The sequence below is a fragment of the Biomphalaria glabrata genome, chromosome 7 (assembly GCF_947242115.1).
Source record: "Biomphalaria glabrata chromosome 7, xgBioGlab47.1, whole genome shotgun sequence".
Classification (NCBI taxonomy): domain Eukaryota; kingdom Metazoa; phylum Mollusca; class Gastropoda; family Planorbidae; genus Biomphalaria; species Biomphalaria glabrata.
In genome coordinates, this window is record NC_074717.1 from 23,654,678 (window position 1) to 23,676,524 (window position 21,847).

Genomic DNA, 21,847 nt, shown 5'->3' on the forward strand with positions numbered 1-21,847 from the left:
AATTTTGAATTTTACAGTGTGATAGAGATTTTTATTTTACATTATTATTATAAACTTGAGACGGGCCGGATTAACCCATTTGACGGATAGGAGTTGGACCGCGTGCCGTAGTTTGCCCATCACAGGTGTACACCAATACTGATAACGTTGACTGCATTTTTAGATCTTCCCAGTTGTTGTTTTTTGTTGTTTTTTTTAGCATTTAATGGTTTTCACATTGAATTAATTTTGGCTTCCCCCCCCCCCCCAGGACTGCACTCTGCGTGAAAAGAACTGTAAGGCTTAGAAATGCGAGAGAGTGAGAGTCCTACTACGTAATGCTTCTATAGTACGACAAAATGTTTCATTGAACTGCTGAATGACGTTCAGTAAATGCCATTGTAAAAGGCTGTGAACCTTTTCATAATGACTCACCACTGTTGTTCTATTAATGCGTAGTTTGGCCGTAAGGGAGACAGGCGCTAGGTGGAGCTGCTTGCACATTCCTAGCACGCCGTATCAGGAATTTCCGCAAATCTGCGGTCAACGCAAGAGAGAGGGAGAGAAAGAACGCCATTAAGTGACGCATGGCGAGCGATGAATGAAAGTTGTCGAGACGAACCATTCGAGAAAATCCAGAGCAACCACGCAAAAACACAAAACGCTTTCATTAAGTTCTGTACCATGGGTGCGATGGCCAGTAGTTTTTTTTTTTTATTTTTTTTAAGTGGGTTTTCTGTAGAGGTTTTAAAATAATACCTTGTTTATATATAGAGAGAGATCTCTCGTCTTTTTCGTTACGCTAAGTTGAAAGGTCAGCTATGTCAATTTACTTTTACACTCATGATAAGTCCAATGTGTGATAGTTTACTGGCGCAAGAATACAATGACTGGGACAGGAAATGTTGCGTAAAACTTCATACATGCTAATATGGTTAGGGGAAAAAAGGGATTTGAGTCACGGAGGGATGAACTCAAAGTCGGGACAGAAAAAGAGAATAGGGCTACGTGCATTTTTTAAAAATTAGAACAATATGTCATTTCTAAAGAAGTGTTGACTTGTAGTGCAGGGGTTCATTAAAAGAAGTGAATTCTGGTAAATGAAAAATATTGTTTTGTTTTGTTTTTTTTGCTACGTAAACTCGCTGTAATTTTTTGTAAACTCAGATTTCAGATTTGACGAGTAGTCCTAACCCTAAGCTCCGGTCATTATAGTAGTCCTCAGGGCCGGATTGAAAGAAGGGCAGGCGGGCTTAGCCCCGAGGACATCACAAGAAACGGGTCTACACAAATGAGATAAAAATATAGTCGAAATTCGACGGGTCAGAAACGTTTAATTTTTTTTTGTTTTTTAACATTTTTTTTGGGGGGGGGGGGGGGGGCATTTTACGACTATCAAAACTGTTGTGATTAAAGACGTGTTCAAATTGTAGCCAGGAATAAGTCAATGCAGCTACAGATTTACAACAGTGCGTTTACCAAGGGTCTTACTCTCCACAAACTAAAAACTATAGGCTTACACTTTTTAAAACCTAAAATATGCATATTAAATATTTGTGTATAAATGAGAGAGATTAAATTTACAAGTACTCAAAAAAAGTGTTAAGGGCCTCCACAAGAAATCCTGCCCCTATACAAAATAAAATCACGACACGCAGAAAGGACACTGGATCAACGTTTTATCCCGACACTCAAAGTTAGCATTGCACTAACACATAGTCATGTAACAGAAAAAGAACTGCAACAATCACGACACACAGGAAAGGCTTTGCAACTACAACAGCGTCACGACACACAGGAAAGGCTTTACACTATAACAGCATCACGACACACAGGAAAGGCTTTGCAACTACAACAGCGCCACGACACACAGGAAAGGCTTTGCAACTACATCAGTGTCACGACACACAGGAAAGGCTTTGCAACTACAACAGTGTCACGACACACAGAAAAGGCTTTGCACTATAACAGCATCACGACAATCGAGAACATAAAAAATGTTGTTGTAGGCCTTGAATGAAAAAATATAACAAAACCAAGGGACCAAAAAAAAAAAAACCCACAATAGTTTCCAAATTGAGAAAACGTACATTAGATCTAAACCATAAAGGATGTGTTCAATAAAACAGGGGATAATATTAGACCAACATGAAAGGTAGTCAAACAAAGATAAACAATTCAGACTTATTATTCACTTCCCCCATGAATGTAAATCCTAGGTCCGTGTGTAGTTTAAAAACACACTATCATTGTGTAGATCTGTTTAGACTGATGGCAACGTGGCAGGGCGGAGATCAAAACATTTTTAGGGAAAGAAAGGCTGCACTCAAAGACTCTCTATAAAACATTAGTAAATAGATATGATACATTAGTAAATGTAAATTGAAACAGGTACAACGCACAACTAAAGGATTCAAGAAGTGTGCTGTATGTGAGGTCCTGAAGAGTTCTAAAAGGCCGATAAGTCTTGCACGAAATTAAAAGGTGAAGGAGAACATTCCTGGTCTGATTGATTAGGAGAGTCCCAGACAGAGACTTTTACTTGGCAAAACCTTTATCAAAACTTGATTTCCTGGTCGTTTTATCTGAAGCCTAATAATTAGATCTAAATGGACTTGATTTTGCTTTATGCTTTGCGTTCATATCCAGGATTTTCCTGGTTTTGGGGGGTATCACAGTTGTCACCCAAATCAGGTAAAAAAAAAACAAACACAAAAACAAAAACACAGGAGCTGGAAGTGAATGCAAGTTTAGCTTCAGATCACAACTAGTTCAAAATCTTGCTTCGTCACGCACACGCAGGAACTGCCGAACCTAAGACTGTGTGATGTTGACACAGAGATCTAAGGAGTACCGGTACGCAGATTCAGGGGAACCGATCTTGGAATGGTGTCGGTTTAAAAATAGCTCCAGTGTGAGAACTGCATCATAGAGAGTATAGAATCTAGACCCAGAGATGACTAATCAAATAGAGAGTATAGAATCTAGACCCAGAGATGACTAATCAAACAAATAGAGAGTATAGAATCTAGACCCAGAGATGACTAATCAAACAGATAGAGAGTATAGAATCTAAACCCAGAGATGACTAATCAAACAGATAGAGAGTATAGAATCTAGACCCAGAGATGACTAATCAAATAGAGAGTATAGAATCTAGACCTAGAGATGACTAATCAAACAAATAGATAGAATCTAGACCCAGAGATGACTAATCAAACAAATAGAGAGTATAGAATCTAGACCCAGAGATGACTAATCAAACGATAGAGAGTATAGAATCTAGACCCAGAGATGACTAATCAAACGATAGAGAATATAGAATCTAGACCCAGAGATGACTAATCAAACAGATAGAGAGTATAGAATCTAGACCCAAAGATGACTAATCAAACAAATAGAGAGTATAGAATCTAGACCCAGAGAAGACTAATCAAACAGATAGAGAGTATAGAATCTAGACCCAGAGATGACTAATCAAACGATAGAGAGTATAGAATCTAGACCCAGAGATGACTAATCAAACGATAGAGAGTGTAGAATCTAGACCTAGAGATGACTAATCAAACGATAGAGAGTATAGAATCTAGACCCAGAGATGACTAATCAAACGATAGAGAGTGTAGAATCTAGACCCACTTACCATTGGAGTGTGTGGCTTTAGATGAGGAAGAGAAGTAGAAGAGATTGTTGGTCCCTAACCAACACAACAACTCCGTGTAACCCCCCGACACACCCGGAAAACAAAACAAAGCTTGATGGGATTGACCGACATGAATAAGAGGAGAGAACTTGAATGAGCAATACAAATATCTGTCGATGTTGACCAACATAGACGTACTTAATTACCTGAACAAAAGTAACAGAATGCGACACAAGTATCTATGTATATCCATTTGGTTTTGACCTAATGTATATCCTTTTAGTCGCAGCCGGCAACTAATAAATACAGGTTAATAGGAACTTCCTTTACAATCCTGTTTTAAAAGTGATTTATACTAATATGCGTAAACAATTGTTTAATAGGGCACCATAATCAGATTAGCTAATAGACATATCTTCAACAAATCTTTTTTTTTTTTAAACACAATGAGGAGGACAGTCAAATCATACGAGGCAGGAAAGTGTGTACCAAGAACTGCAGTCTTTTAAAATGTTGATGTTATGTACATGTACGATTCAAATAAAAATATGCATGTTTTTATTTTAAATACGCTTTTAGAAAACAATAAATCAATTTCCCGCCCATTTCTAACAAAATGAAAAAAAAATGAATGAAAGTTATTTGTTTAGAGGATTTCGTTTTTGAGAAAAGATCATGCGATACTCTATTTTACCTTGTTCTAACATTTTTTTGTTTTCACGTAGGCGACGTGCACATAAGTATACATAAGAAAAAAATACAACAGAGTTAATTATCAGAAACATTAGGCGCTGTACCTAAAACTGTAGCTGACCACTTGGAAGGTGATTATGAAGTCGAATTTTCAATACCCATTAACAGAGAGATGGACGAACAACACAAACACTAATAGTGATTTTGTCGCGCTTTAAAAAAAAACACGTTTCTGTAATATGAAATGAGACTGTAGGCCTACAACTGTAATTTAAGTCAAGACTGTTAATATATTTTTTCCCAGGACCTACGCTATTACATATACATGTAGTCAAAAATTGATAGACATTCAAAAAAGGTTTTCTCACTGCTGCCACATTAAAGTTCACAATGATTGGTTTACTTAATCCCGCGTATCCCCAAGGGCCCATAGGGCTGTAATTACACCTATTCACCGAACTCGGTTCTGAGCAGCTTTCTTCATCTTCATGTCATTCCAATATCCTTTGATTCGCTGATGATCAATTTCCTCCAGATGTGTTTAGACATACCCACTTTACCTGCCTTGCAACATTGGTGGCTGGGTTTAGCAAAGTGTGTCCTAACCCGCTCCATTCTCGCTTTTTAGTATGGTTTCCCACAAGTTGACAGTAAATATCTTTTCGGGCCACTAATTCCCAGTATCCGGCGTAGTTTACTATTGACATAGTTTTGAGTTTTTTTTTTTTAATGTGTGACTCGCGATGACTCGGAACCATACAGGAAAAAGTCCACACTACACTTCATTTTATGAATTGTTCCTATTACTGAGACGCAATTTATAGAATCGGTATACCCTAGATATACCCAGTGACATTTTGCGCCACGAGAGACGATCTTATCACCTTGTGGCATCTGTGTGGCGCAAAAACTGCAGAAGACGAGACAGCAGAAGAAAGCGCGAGAAAAAAATTAAGACAATCGACATAAGCTCCAGCTGGAATAACCTGTGAACATTCCGGACCCATTGGTCCCACCATCCACATGAGCAGGCACAAAACAGCAGTACAACGCCCTCAGCCTCCCTGGATGAAGACAGTGGTCATCATAGTATCACGATGGACGAACTGTGGTTAGAAATATGTGGCTAAAGATACCAATCCTTAAGATGCCGGTACATGCAAGGCTTCAAGATATGAAGAATTCAACAATCTCAATAAGTCAACTTTGAGTAAAAAGCTTCGTGTCTATCTATGTCCGATTGTTATCTAGGCTTAAGCTTAAGGAGACGTTTACAACGCTTAGAGAGGCACACAACTGTGCAATTCATTGAATCCATATTCAGTTTATGAAAACGGAATGTAAAGTACTGTAATCATTAAGGAAATGGAGACACTTAAGTCACCAGCAAAGAACTAGCTTTTGTTGAATGTAGATTAGCAATGAGGAAGAAATAAAGATACCAGAAATGTTCTATCCCTATGTGTGTATATATATAAACATAGTGATTGAAACAGGCCTACTTGTAAAACCAAGAAAAAAAATATTTTTTTTTGTCACACAATTGGTAGGGTCCAAAGTTGATAAAATAAAAATATGGTTTCCACCATTAAACAGGGGTAGAGCTCTTACTTTACTTGGCATGCTACACAGGGAAATTATATCAATAACTGTTTAAGTCGTTCATCGTGGTTCGAGGATGTCATCAAGGGGGCTGAGGGCTTGGCACTGGGGTTTTGTGCCTCCTCATGTGGCTGATGATACCTGTGTGAGCCCGGAATGTTCGGCTGCACACTGGGCAGGTAATTACAGCTGGAGCTAGTGTCATTGGCCTTGCTTTTTATCTCTAACGCTTTTCTGCTGCCAGCGGTATTCTCTTGTCCGTAGCAATTTGTGCGCCAGTTTTCACATCGCGACGCCATGATGCTCTATCATGTGCTTCCGTCACCCAGGTGGCGGGGTCAATGCTGAAGACTTTTAGCTTTGAGGGTGTCCCTTGTGAGCGCTTCCCTTCCCTTAAATGGACATACAGGAGTCATTTAGGGATGCGGCGGTCTTCCATTCTGCAGATGTGACATGCCTATTGCAGCTGGAACTGCATCAGGATTGTGTGGATGCTTTGCAGACCCGCTCTTGGAAGGACTTCAATATTTGGTATTTTTTCTTGCTATTTAACATTCACATATTTCACATTGCATTTTCATAGGACAGAATTGCACAGTGACTGTTTCAAGATGAACAACAAGATTCCAATTTAGTTATAGACACAGAAGCTGAGAAATAAGATCAGCATAGAGCCTCTGACTGAGGTCCAATCCATTTCTGTTATTCAACATTATTAAATTGTGACCATCTTCCAAAGGTTTCAGTTTGACTTCTATCTATTTGATGAATGCAATGAAACATCTGAACATCTAACCTACAATCTACAATCTAGATGATACATTGATTTAAAACAAAAAAAAAAAAAAAAGTCGCATTGATTTTCAATTTATATTTTCACAATAGTCCTTCATGTAATCATAACACATAAAATAATGGTAATATCTATATACATCATTTTAAAAAATATTCATTTTTTTTCTTTCATTATCAACTAGAAGATTTGAAATCTTATGTGAAATAGTCATTCAAGATTTATTGTTGCCTGCCAGTATTCAGAACAAAAAAAGATTTATGACTAGAAAAGATTTAACTAAATAAAAGATTAAAGTTTTAGAAAAATGTGAAAAAACAAACTGTTAACAAATATATATGTACCAGTAACTTTGATGTTTTTTTATCATTGAACTAGTGACTGTACTGAGTGACAGCAGCTATAAGGTTGGGTATTTTGTATTTGAATTATAATAAAGCATGATTTATTGACAATGACTTCATCCTTTAGATTTCAATATATTTGGTTCAAAGCCAAATCTTTTAAAAGGCTAATTTTGCCTTATCAATTTTATTACCAAGATAAGCTAAATATATGAATTTGTATATGTAACACCTGCTCATTTTTCCTTGTTCCACTCAAACATAAGTGATTCATTCATTGTTACAATTGTAACCTGTGTTTCCCATAATTCCATACTATATACATTAATCAAATAGTTTTCAGAATTCTAAACTTAACAGTGAGTAGACAGAAAAAACAACTCTACAAAACAACAAGTCATTAGTTATAAAGAAAGAATACAAACAAATGCCTTTCCTGGACAAAACAAAAAGTCCAGATCAAAAGGGAAATCCTTTGAGGTTGAGTTTGAACAGAACTGGGAATATGTCTTTGAAAACTATCTACTGGTCAAGTGTTGGGACACTGGAAACAATCACGCTCGACTAAAACATTGGTGAACTGATGTCCAATGGATACCAAGGTGTCATGTAATCTTCAACACTAAGTAAATAATAACATAATATACAATTATAACCACCACAATAAAAAAAAAAAAATTACAAAACTTTTATGAAAGAAATATTTGTGTCTAAACTGCCTAATACTAAGTAAGTAAAGTTTCCTCAAAAACTTAGCTGTTCAAGGGACCATGGCTAACAAGGGTATGGTGTGGCCAGCACTCAAGCAACAAATTTAATTTCTAAAATGATAGTCAAGTACTGTTTAAAACTGGGTGGACTCTGGGACATACTAAATACAAAATTGCACAAATATTGTACTTGATCCCTTAACCCTCAATCCACTTGTCTTTAAGTGAATTGATCATATCAAAAACTTGAGCCATAACTTTAATACACTAGATAAATGAACAAAAAAAAATAATTAAAAAATCTCCTACTAGATAAAAAAATAACAACTTAATGAATTGGGAAAAAAAGTTTCATGTGTGTTTCTGTAAGTTTGAATATTTAATTGATTATAATTTTAAAATGTATTTTTCTTTAAAACACAAAAATTAGATTAAATATAGAAGAAACTACAATGAGACTTTGACAATAGAAAGCCCATTTGATCAACCACCACAACACAGGAATAGTTCTTCCAGGTGGTATAAGATAAAATGACTTTAATATTGACATTTTCATTTAAATGAGGTTTGTTGTGCAGGCATTGAGCTAAGCCTTCAGCTTTCTTATGAAATGAAACTGTAAAGTGTTTGGTGTGGTAAGAACCAGTTCAATAAAAACTACTTACAAGAGTTCCTAGGTCTAGATGCTAGGACATCATTCTGTCAAGCCATGTTGTTGGAAAGAATGCACATGTAATCCAAACACAAAAATGCTGAAATTTTTATAAATGTTTATCACAGATGAATATAAAAAAAAAAATAAAGGCAGACATTCAATCTGATTACCACTCACAATTAAATATTCACCAAAATGTAAAAATAAAGAAAAAATGAAATCCTGTGAATAAAAATAAAATCAATTAAATCTCTCCTTACATCTACTGGTGTTCTGTCAGACATAAGTAAATCTCTCCTTAAATCTACTGGTGTTCTATCAGACATAAGTAAATTTATCTAGCAACTTCTCCCTGCACATTTCACATTCTGTTCTTGAAGGAGCATTTTCATACGTACATTTAGGACATGCTTTATGGGTTTTACCACACTCTGGCTGCAGGCTAGTATCTGGGCCTTTCCTACTGCACGAACATGCAAAACACACATTTTCAGAGGCTGAGTTCTCAGCTGTACAAGATTTACACCTCCAAAGTAAAAGAGTCAAGTCCATGCTATGAGCTGATCTAGTTCCTGTCAAATGCTGTTCTACCAAATGTCCTTTTCCGCTGTATTTCAGGGAATTGGCTTTGCTGATGGACATTTTGTCCCGAAGATGTGACTGCTTACTGCTAGGCAGTGCCAAGTTTGGAGTAGTGGGCCCAACTTTGTAAGTCTGGCTCATGATGATTTCACTCTGGGATTGCCCTCTGGCTAGTGCAGTTGGACTAAACAGGTCACTGCCATTGACAGAATCCCCTACATCCTCTTGCACTGGTTTGGCAGTGTAAGAAGGTTTGAGTGTTCTAGATGGGATGGGTGGAGGTCCTGCAGCTTGTCTTGCCATATATCCATCAGTTAGTATGTTTGGTGCATGATAAATTGTTGGTTGCTGGAACAGATAGTTAGAACTCTGTGCGTATGCACCCTCTGAAGGTGGACCAGTTCTATAACCTTGGTCCATAAACGATGGAGAAAAGCTTGGTTTTAAATGCTGGCTTGTAGGATTAGTCCCATGCACTGATGGGTAATATTTAGAACTACTCATACCCGATGATCTGCTGAGATCAATGCCTTCATCATAAGATGATTGTGATGATCCTTGTCTACTACGTGGGTGAGTTAAACCAGCAACAGAATTTATTCCCTGCATTGTAGCATTCATTTTAGAGTATTGTGGAACTGCATTGTAGTTCAAGTATTTAAACTCATCTTGCCTTGAAAGATTTTCATAAGATGGGACAGCACCATAGGGCTTTATATTCTTTTGCTCTACTATTTTTAAGCTCTCCCGGATGTGGTCATCACTTGTGCCTTGCTGGAGGTCAGGCCAGACCTCAGGAACAAATGCTTCAGGAATCATATTATCTGACAGGAGAGGGGGTATGTTTGGCGGCAATACACTATTGCTAGGAGAGCTGTCAATAATAGGAGCACTGACTCTCTCTGGCAGAGCAGGTGGTGAAAACAAAATAAGCTCAGATTCATGTCGCACATTTGACTTTCTACCATTAGAACCATTTGGTAAAGGCTGTCTCTTTGGTATAGCTGGAGGTGTGATATCTAGCTGATCAAATTGTGAGTCAAAGTTTATAAGATGACCATTGATAAAATCAATGTTTGGCTTAGGATGAGGTACACTTTTAACTAGGGGATAATCATTATTTTTATTTTGCATAAAATTTGATACAGCATCATCTAGACAAAGCCCTAAGCCTTTCATCCTGTGATAATGTTCCACAATCATTGTACAGAGGGTACTACTGACTTTACAGTCAAATGCTAAAAGTAGCAGTTTAATTTTCTGGATGGGGCCATTAAAAATCATCAATGAACCTTCACTGAAAAGATGGTAACCAGCCAACTCAAATATTGTATCACAATCAGGTAAAACATATTTGATTTTTGTTCTATAAAATCCTCCATACGTCTGAAATATAATAAAGCATAGTATGTTAACATTTTGGAAGATTTAGTTTTTAACAGTAAAAATAAAATGACAAAGGGACCCTGAGCTAATTTTGAGTAAATGGTGCCAGTAGCCAATCAAGTTGGTAAGTAGTGAAAGTCACATATTCACAACTTAAAAATATTAATGTCCTTATTTCATGATGCAATTTATTTTTGATTTCAAGAATATTTTTAAACAGAATGAATCTCAAATAGCGTCTGACAGCAATAACAGTGTTAAGATTGTGGCTAAGACTTTTCTAATAAAAATGCACCTACTGACAGTTGCCTGCAATTCTAATATGGGAGCTTCTGTCAGAGCTTGTCAGTCTAGTTAGGCAATACATCTATTGCAGTAATAGAAAATTAAATACAATACATACAGGTAACCCTGCCGTACCAAGTAAAAGCAAAGGACGTTTGAGCAAAGGACGTTTGGGCAAACAAACAAAACAAAATTGGCTTATAGTTAACTTTTCTGTCAGTTGTTGTCTTTTGAGGCAGAAAAGAAATTAGCTGTGCTGGAGTAATAGTGCAGGATATCAGAAAGGGGGGTGATGTCTGACAAAGATAAAATGGCTAAAGGGTAGAGTGTGTGTCCCCATCTCATTTTAAATAAAAAGCATGTTGGTTGTTGATCCCGTAAAGGTGGAGGGTGCCTAACATGTAAATAAGTTTATTTTCAAGCTGCAGACAGGTGTTTTTGTCGTTGCATTGTTGTATCACTGTGATAACGAGGTAATGGTACCACTATGTTGTGTGCTATTGAAATGAACGAAAACAGGCTTAGTTGCAAGATTTTGAATGTCTCTAAGTTGTTCTTGGATTCCGATGATTCATGTTTTTAAAGTCCTGCCTGTGTTTCCAATGTAAATCATTGGGCATCTTCATGGTCATTTTAGGACAAGTGGTGGACATGGTGATTGAAGCAAGCAGGTGTTTGCAGGTCTGATAGTTATATCACTTGCATGGCCAGGTGCCAGGTTGCTCAAAATGTTACGAAGTTTAGTGCACACTAATATGTCTTTGGTCTCGCCTAATACCACAAGAGGTGGGGATGAAAATACACAGTGAGTTTGTTCGTCAACTAGGAGAATGTTAAGTTTTTTTAATGAAAATATTCTTAGCATTCACATTGTGAAGGTGGTAATTTAATATCAATTTAGATCTCATGTCATTGCTAGTGTTTTTCTTTTTCTTGAAAGCTTGTTAACTGTAAGCCTATTTTGCGTTGACAGTCCGTCTTTTTTGTTTGTTTGTAGCTGATGAGGCCTTATGGCCTGCACATAATTTGTATTTACTATATGTATGTGTATTGTATTTTCTATACAGTCATTCACTCCTGCAGCATTAAATCTTTCTTTTTTGCTTTTTTACCCTGCAGTAAGTAGGTGCCAAATGCAATGCACAGCATTAATTTTGGGTCACAATGCAATATTGAAACCCATCATAACACATGGGCAATCCATGATCTTTTTATCTAAGCTCAGGTAATGCTCCATTTAGTCTCTCCAGACAGGAGCCATAATAATATGTTTACTCAGTTGCTAGCTAGACCAGCAAAGTTTTCAACTTCATGAGTCAAGACAACTTAAACTCAGGTGATCAGACTGGTCTAAACTATGCAAATGAATTCAATAGTACTTTATTTTTTAAGAACCAAGAAATCATTCAATTTTTTACTGTATATAATATCAGTAGGTCAAATACCATCTGAGAACTGTCAATGATGTAAGTAAAGTTAAGTGCATCTGTTTTTGTGGTTTAAGGTTAGACAAAGGTGTTAAATGGCAAGCAGTATGACCAACATCTTTCATCCCCTCAAGATTAGAGCTAACCATAAGATCTGTATGTAAAAGTACTGTAAAGTTCCCCTTTCAGACCTTGTGATCTATGGTGCAGATGATGTAAAGGTCATCTGTTTCTGTGGCCCACAGTTAACAAGGGTGTCCTGGCCAGCACAACAACCAACCGCCCTTACTTTTCCCAACTAATGCCAGGTACCCATTAAAGTTGGGTGGACTCAGAGGCGCTCTAATAATCCCAAACTTTAAAAACCCAGTCTTAGAGAAACCCTAAAATCAATAAAATTCCTGTTTTATTATAGCCCTCTATTGTACTCTACCATCACTTGACCAATTAATGCAAAATTAATTTTTTTAAATAAGATATATTATTACATTAATACGAAATAAAAGGTTATATTTAGCAGGTTTAGGTTAAAAACGTAGAGGTACTAGAAAGTTTCTGCTCACTTTCTCTTACTTTCTTTCCACCATCCTAGAGAAACTGGTCAAAACTGATGTCATTTAATCAAATTACTGATTTCAAAAACAAAGTATCCCTTTTAGACCTTGCAATTTATAGGGCAGATTATGTAAACAGTAAACAAGGGTGTCATGTGACCAACTGCCAACTAATGTCAGGTACCCAATAGAGTTGGGTGGACTTGGGCATCTTAAAAATCCTGAAGTTCAAAATCTCTTCCTTCGCAGATTCAAACCCAAGACCAACCCCTACCCCCCCTGTTTGGAAGCCTACTGCTTTACCACTCAGCCCCCTGTTATAGATTTACATAAATATATATATATCTATTTTTTCAACCAGTAAAGTTTGCTACTAGTATTTAAAACTACTGTAGAATAGAGTTACCCCAAACCAAAATTTATAAAATTTTATTACCTTAATCCTCCTGAATTCTGGCTTCCATGGCTGCTCCACCAACAGCAATAAATATTTTTCCAAACTGTCAAATGCTCTGGCTATGGGCATCAAATCATCATTATCAGTGGAACGCAATGCTACTGCTATTTTTAGCATATGCAGCAGCACAGAATTTGTATACAAAGCTTCATGAGATGATATCTGCAATCAGGAAAAAAAATCAAGTAATGTAAGATTTTTAAATTCTTGCTTGGATTCCATTGTTCAAATTCTATCCAAAAACGAACACCTCAAACTTAAGTAGTATGTATCAAAAGAATCTAGTTTAGATTTTTATTCAACAACCGAAGGTATAGTTTACAACTACTCATAGTTGATTTGAATAAATTGTAAGTTGATATATATATATATAGTATTTTAATGGACCATATATATATACATTTTTTAAATTAATTCAAAATTTTGTTTCTAACATTGACTTAGGATGCAACAAAATATGTTCAGAATGTTGTTTTTTTCTTTCATTTTCCAAAATAAATATTGTCTTTATATCACCATTTAGCAAGCGCAAGGGAAGGGGGAGTGCAATTCAAAAGAAAGAGAAAAAAGCTAAGAAAAAAAGATTACATTTTCTAAAATTGAAGCTTATCTAAAGGAAAGAAAATCTAATTACTGCCATTTATCTAAAAATGGCAGGGTTTAGCTCCCTTTCTGCCATATAAAAACAAAATTATTTAATTAGTACTAATAGATTAAATAAATAGTTAATTTTTGGAATGAATTTGTATATTGTCATAGACTATGAACAATTATGCAAAGTTTCAAACTTTTTACCAAACAGACAGACAAACATACAGAATGAGTTGATATAAGCTTTGTAAAAAGTATGTGATTCGCATGCTCCCTGTTTATGTGATAATACAAGGAGCCTCAGTGTGGATGGAAAATGTATGGTGCTCATCTGTTTTTAAAGAATTGTTGAGTTTATCGGATGCTTTCTTTGTTACATTTGTACATAAATTGAAGCCCATGTTACCAGTGGCGGACTAGGTATCAAAATTGGCCAGGGCATTACCATTTAAACAGGCCCGCAAATGGCCTGTCATATCATGGGCGTAGCCAGATATTTTCCGTGTGGGGGAATTTTTTTTTTTACACTCCTCTGCAATATATATATGTATATGTATATATATATATATATATATATATATATATATATATATATATGAGTGTGTGTATGTTATTAATCTTCAATACATTCTGACCTTTCATTCTTTCAAATGTATTAGAGTACTCTCTTCCTTTAATTAGTGGAAAGACAGTACACACTCACTGCCAAGGACCGTTAGAGAGTTTGGGAGAGCGCTGAGAGCCCCCCAGCTTTGCCCCGGACCCAAGCATTACTTCCGTTTTTTTAAGCTTTAAAAAATGCATATTCTGAGGTATCTACAGTGCAATTAACTCTCCCGCTAAAAACTTCAAAAAAACTAATCTGCTATTCACTGCACTTAATTTTGATTTGGTTTTTGTATTGGAGGGGAGGGGGTAACCACAAAACCCCTTTTGGCTACGCTCATGAAATTTGGTGACTGTAGTTTGCTTAAGTTGGCTGCACTGGGGCAGTAAGTAAAGTTTCCCTTTCAGACAATGAGGTCTGAAGTAAGTGATAAATGATGGTTTGAAAACTCCCCCCCCCTCTTATATGCCCATGTGTAATAGTATAATAATAAGGCTTGTCTTTGAGCCCGAAGATTAATGAGGAATGCAGTATTTCTCGTGGCTACGCAATCCCAGCTGTGACTTACATATTTTGCCATATTATAGGTGTAAGCCTAATTCTCTTCAAAATACATAAAGTTTGATAACACATCGACAGCGCCATATAAAACCAGATAATTATTATAAGAGTTTCTGTCATAACTGACTTCCTACTAACCATAAGTAGATCTGTTGTTTTTTTTTAAATTAAATAATATTTTTTGAAGCCTTAAGTGTAGTATTTTTAGATCTATGTTATTCAAAATAAACAAAAAAAAAGCTTCCTTTTTCTTTATAAATCGCAGAAAGAACTCTATACCTATATTGAGCTGTCAATAAGTTGGCTGATTTATTTCGCGGCTGTGTGTGTTAAAGTTAATTTCTCTTAAGTATTGTTAAAGAGCTAATTGTTGCCCTTATTTTTGCTGTGTTATATCAATGTTTTCTAACTTCACCTCTCTCATCCCTCTTTTTCGTTAACTGTCAATGGAACCATCAAAAGACAAGGGAGGAAATGAGCAAAACAAATGGGAGTGCCATCAAACGTCCATGTCCACCAGCAAAATGATTAGGCCAAACACAACCTTGAAGACATCAAAGCAGTGTTGAAGTCCATGCTGATAGAGCATAGCAAAGAGTATGGTCTAACGTTTGGCAAATGATAATACGTACAGTTTATAGTGTACATTTTTTTTTAATTTCAAAGAAAATTAATTTTAATAATAATAATAATAAAAAAAAAAACACAAGAAAACATGTTTGGGCTTTTGTGTCTTGCTGCTGTCACTTTTTTTTGTAAAGTTGTCTGTATAGAAAAAATTATTTTTTTTCTTTGGTCACAACAAGACTGGCCCATTTGATACTGGCCCATCGGGGATTTGCCTGTTTGCCCATATAGCCCCTGCTTGTTACCAAGCAACAATCATTAATCATGGGGTAGACACACTATCTGTATCCTTTACCAGTTGTTTTAGAACAACAGTGAAGTTCAAAATGTAATTAAAAATATAAAACAATATCTATGTATATATATATAAATGTCTTTACCTCTTTGATAGAAATGGAGATGAATTTTCTGATATCCAATGTGAGATTCTCTTTATCTCTGTCTGTGAGAAATGCTTGATGTTGATGTAGCTTAATATAGAGGCCACGAGCCTTAGTAATTGGCTCTGACATTGCGATCAATTTAATGCTATGAGATAACCATACAGGTCAGAAATACTCCAGCTACGAGGAACATGGATCATAACAGACGTAAAAAAAAAGTAAAAAAGACAACATGTTTCAATTCTGTATATCATTTTGTGTCCAGACTATTTAGAAAAGGTTCTGGATTTTTACTATTTCCATTCAAGCCATTTAATCTGCAATAAGAATCAAGATAATAAATCACTTAGCTAAGTAAATTTCAAGCATTATTTTTATATCTTTCAAGTATATATATGTAAACCAGCAATCTTTTAAAAAATGTATGCAAAAAAAATATTATAAGAATACCAAAAAGTTATTTTAAAAAAGGACTTAATAAAAAATGTTTTAATAAAAACAATATACAAAGGCCAGAAGATAAAACTTGGATGAGAAGAATAAACTTGGATGAGGTATGGTCAGGATAATATTGATAACCCCTACAACAAATAGAACCATCTTAACTGAAAACACACCCAGCTTTACAATATAAATAGCATTAATTAACTTATCTGCTTATTTGCTTATTTCATTGTTAAATTTCTCCCTACCCTAAAGCTAAGTCTGTTTATTACCTTGCAACAAACTTTCAAACCCTTTAACCCCTCCATTTTATTTTCTTTCTGCCTGGTTTTGGTAGATACCAGTATCTCTCTTTTTTTTTTATTATTGATCTTCTCTAGATGCGCTAGACTTAGAAAGAAGAGGGTAGGGGAAAGTCGTGTCTAAAATATAAAAAAGCAGTAGAAATAAACTTCTTTATTTTTTAGATGAAATGGAGTGCTTCAAGTCAAAGCTTTAAAAGCACCATTACACAAAGACTTAGAAAAAAATATTTAGTTGGGGATAAGTGACAAGGATGAAATGACTGGATACCAAAAATATAAAAGAACAACAAAAAAAAAAAAAAAAACAACAACAACAGTGAATTAATACATAATTTATAACTATTACAGGTATCCAGCACAAAGATTTAACCAAAATATTGCCTAAAGTCTTTTTATCATTTAGAGTGACTAGATGAAATATCGAGACATTGACTTAGACTAGGCCTATCTGACTAATCAAAGACACACTAATGGCCCTACTGCCCAACATTTATTGTTCTAGCCAGTTTATTTTAGGGCAGAGAAAGAGGGATGTGGAGGAAAATGTTACATGTTTTTTTCTAAGGTTGATTACCCCAATGCTCTGAGCATATATATAACTGTAATTGTAGATCTAGAAATCTAGATCTCAGTACAGCAAACTAAAGGATCTATAGGCCAATGGTTCTGAACCATCCAAATGTTTAACTATCTGTTTAAGTTGAAACTATAAAAAATTATAATTTGATGCTAATTAATTAATTAAAACCACTAAATATTGTCCTTCAGATTTCCACTATAAACTAACAAAAAACTAAGCAAGATGTAAACACAGCAACCATGAGACTCGGAAGAAATTCTGAACAACCCCATTTGTGCAGGGTATACACTGGTGCTGCTTATATCCATAAATGTGGGTAATATAAATTATATGCATGAAAATGTGGTAGATCTAGATCTAGAGCAGAGTGACTAGAGTACTAGAGGAGAGAACAACTAGAATCTAGATCTAAGTCCATGGCATAAAAAATGGTCCATACAATATTATACATCAACAAATATATGACATTAAATTAAATATTAATGATTCTACAATATCTAGGCCTATATACAAGATCTATGCTATGGCCTAGGGCTTATCTCTATAATCTATATATAATAATAACAGATATCTCTATCTATTTCAAATTCTATTCTATTCTAGACTCTTATCTTATCTTATATAATACAGACGTTACTTCAAAAAAGAAGATGATTACGTCCTACGCGTCATGCATTTAGTCATGCATATTAACCAATGACTTAAATTCTGCCAAGTCACTGGTTTTCCTGGCTAGCTCAGGCAACCCATTCCATGCTCTAATAGCACTAGGGAAGAAGGAGTATTTGTACAAATTTGTCCTAGCATATGGGACGAGGAATGTGCCTTTATCTTTGTGTCTTTCAGAGTATTTTATTAAATTTTGTTTTTGTATTTGAAGATTATGGTTCAGTGTTTTATGTATGATTGCTACTTTACTTTTGAGCCTTCTGTCCTGAAGGCTTTCTAAATTTAGTGATTTTACTAAAGGTGTTACTCTAGTCAAATGTGAATATTCGTTTGTTATGAATCTCACTGCTCTATTTTGTGTCTGTTCCAGTTTCTTAATGTTTTCTTGAGTTGAGGGGTCCCAAACGGAGGATGCATATTCTATTATTGGCCTAACCAAGGTTAAGTAACATTTTAGTTTTATGTTCTTATTTGATTTATAGAAATTTCTTTTAATAAATCCTAATGCTTTGTTTGATATTTTTGTAGTTTCATCAATATGTGGATTCCATGATAGTTTTTCATTTATTATAACACCTAGGTATTTTGCGTTTTTAGTCTGTGATACTGGTTTGCCATGAATAAGATAAGTGGAATTAATTTGTTTTAGTTTTTTTGTTACTCTTAACAACTGACATTTTTCTGGGTGGAAAGACATGCTCCAATTTGATTCCCATTTCTGTAATTCATCTAATTCTCTTTGTAAAATATCTGTGTCTTGTGTTGTTTTTATTGTTCTATATATTATGCAATCGTCTGCAAATAATCTGACTTTTGTTCCTGAACTAATGCAATTTGGTAAATCATTTATGTAAATTAAAAATAGTAGTGGACCCAAGACTGTACCCTGAGGTACACCTGAGTTTACTGTTATCGGTGTTGATTTAGAGCCATTTATTATTACAGTTTGTTCTCTCCCTATCAGAAAGTCTTTAATCCACTGATGCAGTGGACCATTAATGCCGAAATATTTTAATTTTTTAAGCAAACTATGGTGGTGAACTTTGTCAAAAGCCTTAGAAAAATCTAGTAAGATAGCATCTATTTGTTCACTATTATCTAAACCTTTTGAAAAATCATCAATTAGTCCTATTAGTTGTGTTTCACATGATCTATATTTCCTAAAGCCATGTTGGTATGGTGTGAGGACATTATGTTTGTCTAAGTGGTTTATGATGTTGCTACATATTATGTGTTCTAGGATTTTACATGTGATGCTGGTAAGTGATACTGGTCTGTAGTTCCCTGGGTCAGATTTTTCTCCTTTTTTAAATAGGGGGGTGACATTAGCTTCTTTCCAGTCCTTTGGTACTCTGCCCTGGTTAAGTGAAGCCTGAAAGAGTATTTTGAACACTGGGGCTAGCTCATTACTTAGTTCTTAGTTCTATATTTATAGATCTAGACTCTAAACTAATACTATTACCTAGGTCCTAGATTCTATATACTGTATAGGTCTATATATCTTTATTTGTATTAAAATTATAATTATAAATGAAATCTCTAGAGATAATCTTTATCTTTGAATCTAGCCTAGAGTCTAGTCTCTAGATAGTCATCTAGAATACTAAATATAGACTCTAGAAATCTATAAATTTTATTTTAGAAAGTTAAAAGAGAGCCACGAAAGGTCAATAGACTATACGTTCTTTTTCAACGGTCACGGGTGATATCGGGCCATGGGCTCTACTATCTTACTTTCAGTCTCTACGGTAGTCAAGTCAGATTTTAGTCACGTATAGAATCTATAGATAGATCTATCATCAATCGATTCAATCTATCTACAGACTAGGCTTGACTTTGTCTCTACTACTCTTCAGAATCCAGATCTGATCTACACTAGAATATAAGAATAATGAATCTAGCCTTCATTTTCAATGATTTTCATACACCTGTGTATTGCAGTGTAACACTGATACCGACAGTGTCAAGACAATAGTGATACTCAGAATGTCAGATTCAGATAGTCACAGTCATCACGGTGAGATGAGATACTTTCTCAGCAGAGACTTGAGAGACTGATTAAATCATTCATTTTATATGTCTGAATTTACTCTGTCTGATACTCTCATACTTTAGACATAATTAGATATCTTTATCTAGAATTATTTTTTAAGTGGTTTTAATGTTACATCTTAAACTAGGTCTAAAGCAAAGTAAAATGAAAACTTACATAACAAATACACAATAAGTTGGCTTCCTCGACTGCCCTACACTCTACACACGTCACTAACACACAGAAAAGAGGTTGGGGATTCCCCGTTCCCAGAAGACGCATTTTGCAAGAATTGATTTTAGCTCATGTTCTGCCTAGGTGTAGAGTACTGTGTAGATCTAGGTTAAATCGTAATTCATAAAACTATTAAGGATATAATAATAATAAGCATATGTTAATGTGCCATTTTTTAAATGTAATTTTCATTGATAATTTCCAAAATTAGACATAATGATAAAATATGTCATAAGTTTATGTCGAACATGTGTAAATCTATAATTATAATATGAAAGCTATCGCGTAAAATTAGGACAATTTAAAATTACTAACCAAATCTGACATTAGAGATCCATATATGGATATATCAATAGGCTATTTGCATAAGATTATATGACTATATCAAATATCAACTATTTTGATCTAGTAGTCTAGTCAAGGTGTATTGTTTATAGATCTAGTTATAGAAAGTGACCTTCATAACTAATTCACTTCCTTAATCTAAAAATAACCCAAACATTAATCTGAGGAAAATTAAATGATGTTTTTTTTTTTTTTTTTGTTAAAATACTGAAATTCATTTGTCTTTAAATTGTCTTATAATCCTATGTATTAAAGCAAACGTATAATTTAGGCCTAGATCTATACTATATAATAATAATAAGACTTGTCTTAATTTTTATAATAGGCTCTAAAAACGATGTTAAAAATTACACAATATAGGCCTTTTTTTTTTTTGGTGAGCTAAAAGGTGGTCGACGTAACAGAGGAGCCCCACGGAAACGCTTCAAAGACCAGCTTAGGCGTCAACTTTCCTTGGCTGGCATAGAAGAGAGCACCTGGTTGCATGCGGCCTCAGAACGAGACAGCTGGAGGTCACTCATGAAGGCCGCGGGATACACATTTGAGACCAAAAGAAAATCTGCAGCGGAGGTCAAACGCAGACGGCGAAAAGAAAATCTAAATCGACCGCCTATGGACAATGGTTATGCTTGCCCTGGATGTGGCAAAATATGTAGGTAACAACTGGGACTGTGCAGCCACGGGAAATACTTCATCCCTTACTAATCTTCGGACCTAAGACTAGCCTTATTATTATAGGCCTATATCATATATGGCTACAATGAATTATCCCTACGATGATATGTTCTATAGGGTTTCATAAACACCGGCTATACACCTTTTTTTTTACCAGTAACCCCCATGGTACCTTTTCTTTCCCACTTTCAATAAATTAACGACCGGAAAAAATCCTCCCTCTTTTTTTTTTTTTTTTTTTTTGCATCCTGTGTATCGTACCGCTGTCTTTCATAGTATTCTGGAAGGAACCACACACTTTCCCTTTTTCCACCACGTCCAATGAAACGGCCCGCGTTTTATTGTCGATTCCCTAACATGCTTCTGGCGCGTAAACTCTAGTATCTTACGCTGAACTGAAACAGACACACACACACACCTCTTAACCGTGAATTCTAATTTCACTTCATATCCCCACCCCCTTTCCGGTTATAGTTATGTTTATTTGGCACATGATGTGATATTTGCTGCGGACTGTTGTCTCGATGGTCCCGGGTTCGAACCTTGCCCGCCGTCTATCGGGAGGTTCTGACTTAATAATCATTAGATAGTTTTGTATTCCGGTGCTCCCAAACCTCCAGCATAAAAGTCGTGGATTGCGAGGGGGCAGAGGCGGCGCAAGGCGTAGGCGACACGTGGACGACT

The 21,847-nt window shown here is 35.5% G+C and overlaps 1 protein-coding gene across 1 annotated transcript; it reads right to left on the bottom strand.

Annotated features, from left to right (window-relative positions):
• Positions 1–6,775: 6,775 nt before the first annotated feature.
• Positions 6,776–20,223, bottom strand: LOC106072381 (uncharacterized). Its single transcript, XM_056034531.1, has 4 exons — positions 20,087–20,223; positions 15,877–16,196; positions 13,090–13,272; positions 6,776–10,387 (listed from the first exon to the last, which is right to left on the bottom strand). The coding sequence occupies exons 2-4, from the start codon at positions 16,006–16,008 to the stop codon at positions 8,738–8,740; spliced, it is 1,965 nt and encodes a 654-aa protein (XP_055890506.1). The 5' UTR covers positions 16,009–16,196; positions 20,087–20,223; the 3' UTR covers positions 6,776–8,737.
• Positions 20,224–21,847: the final 1,624 nt, after the last annotated feature.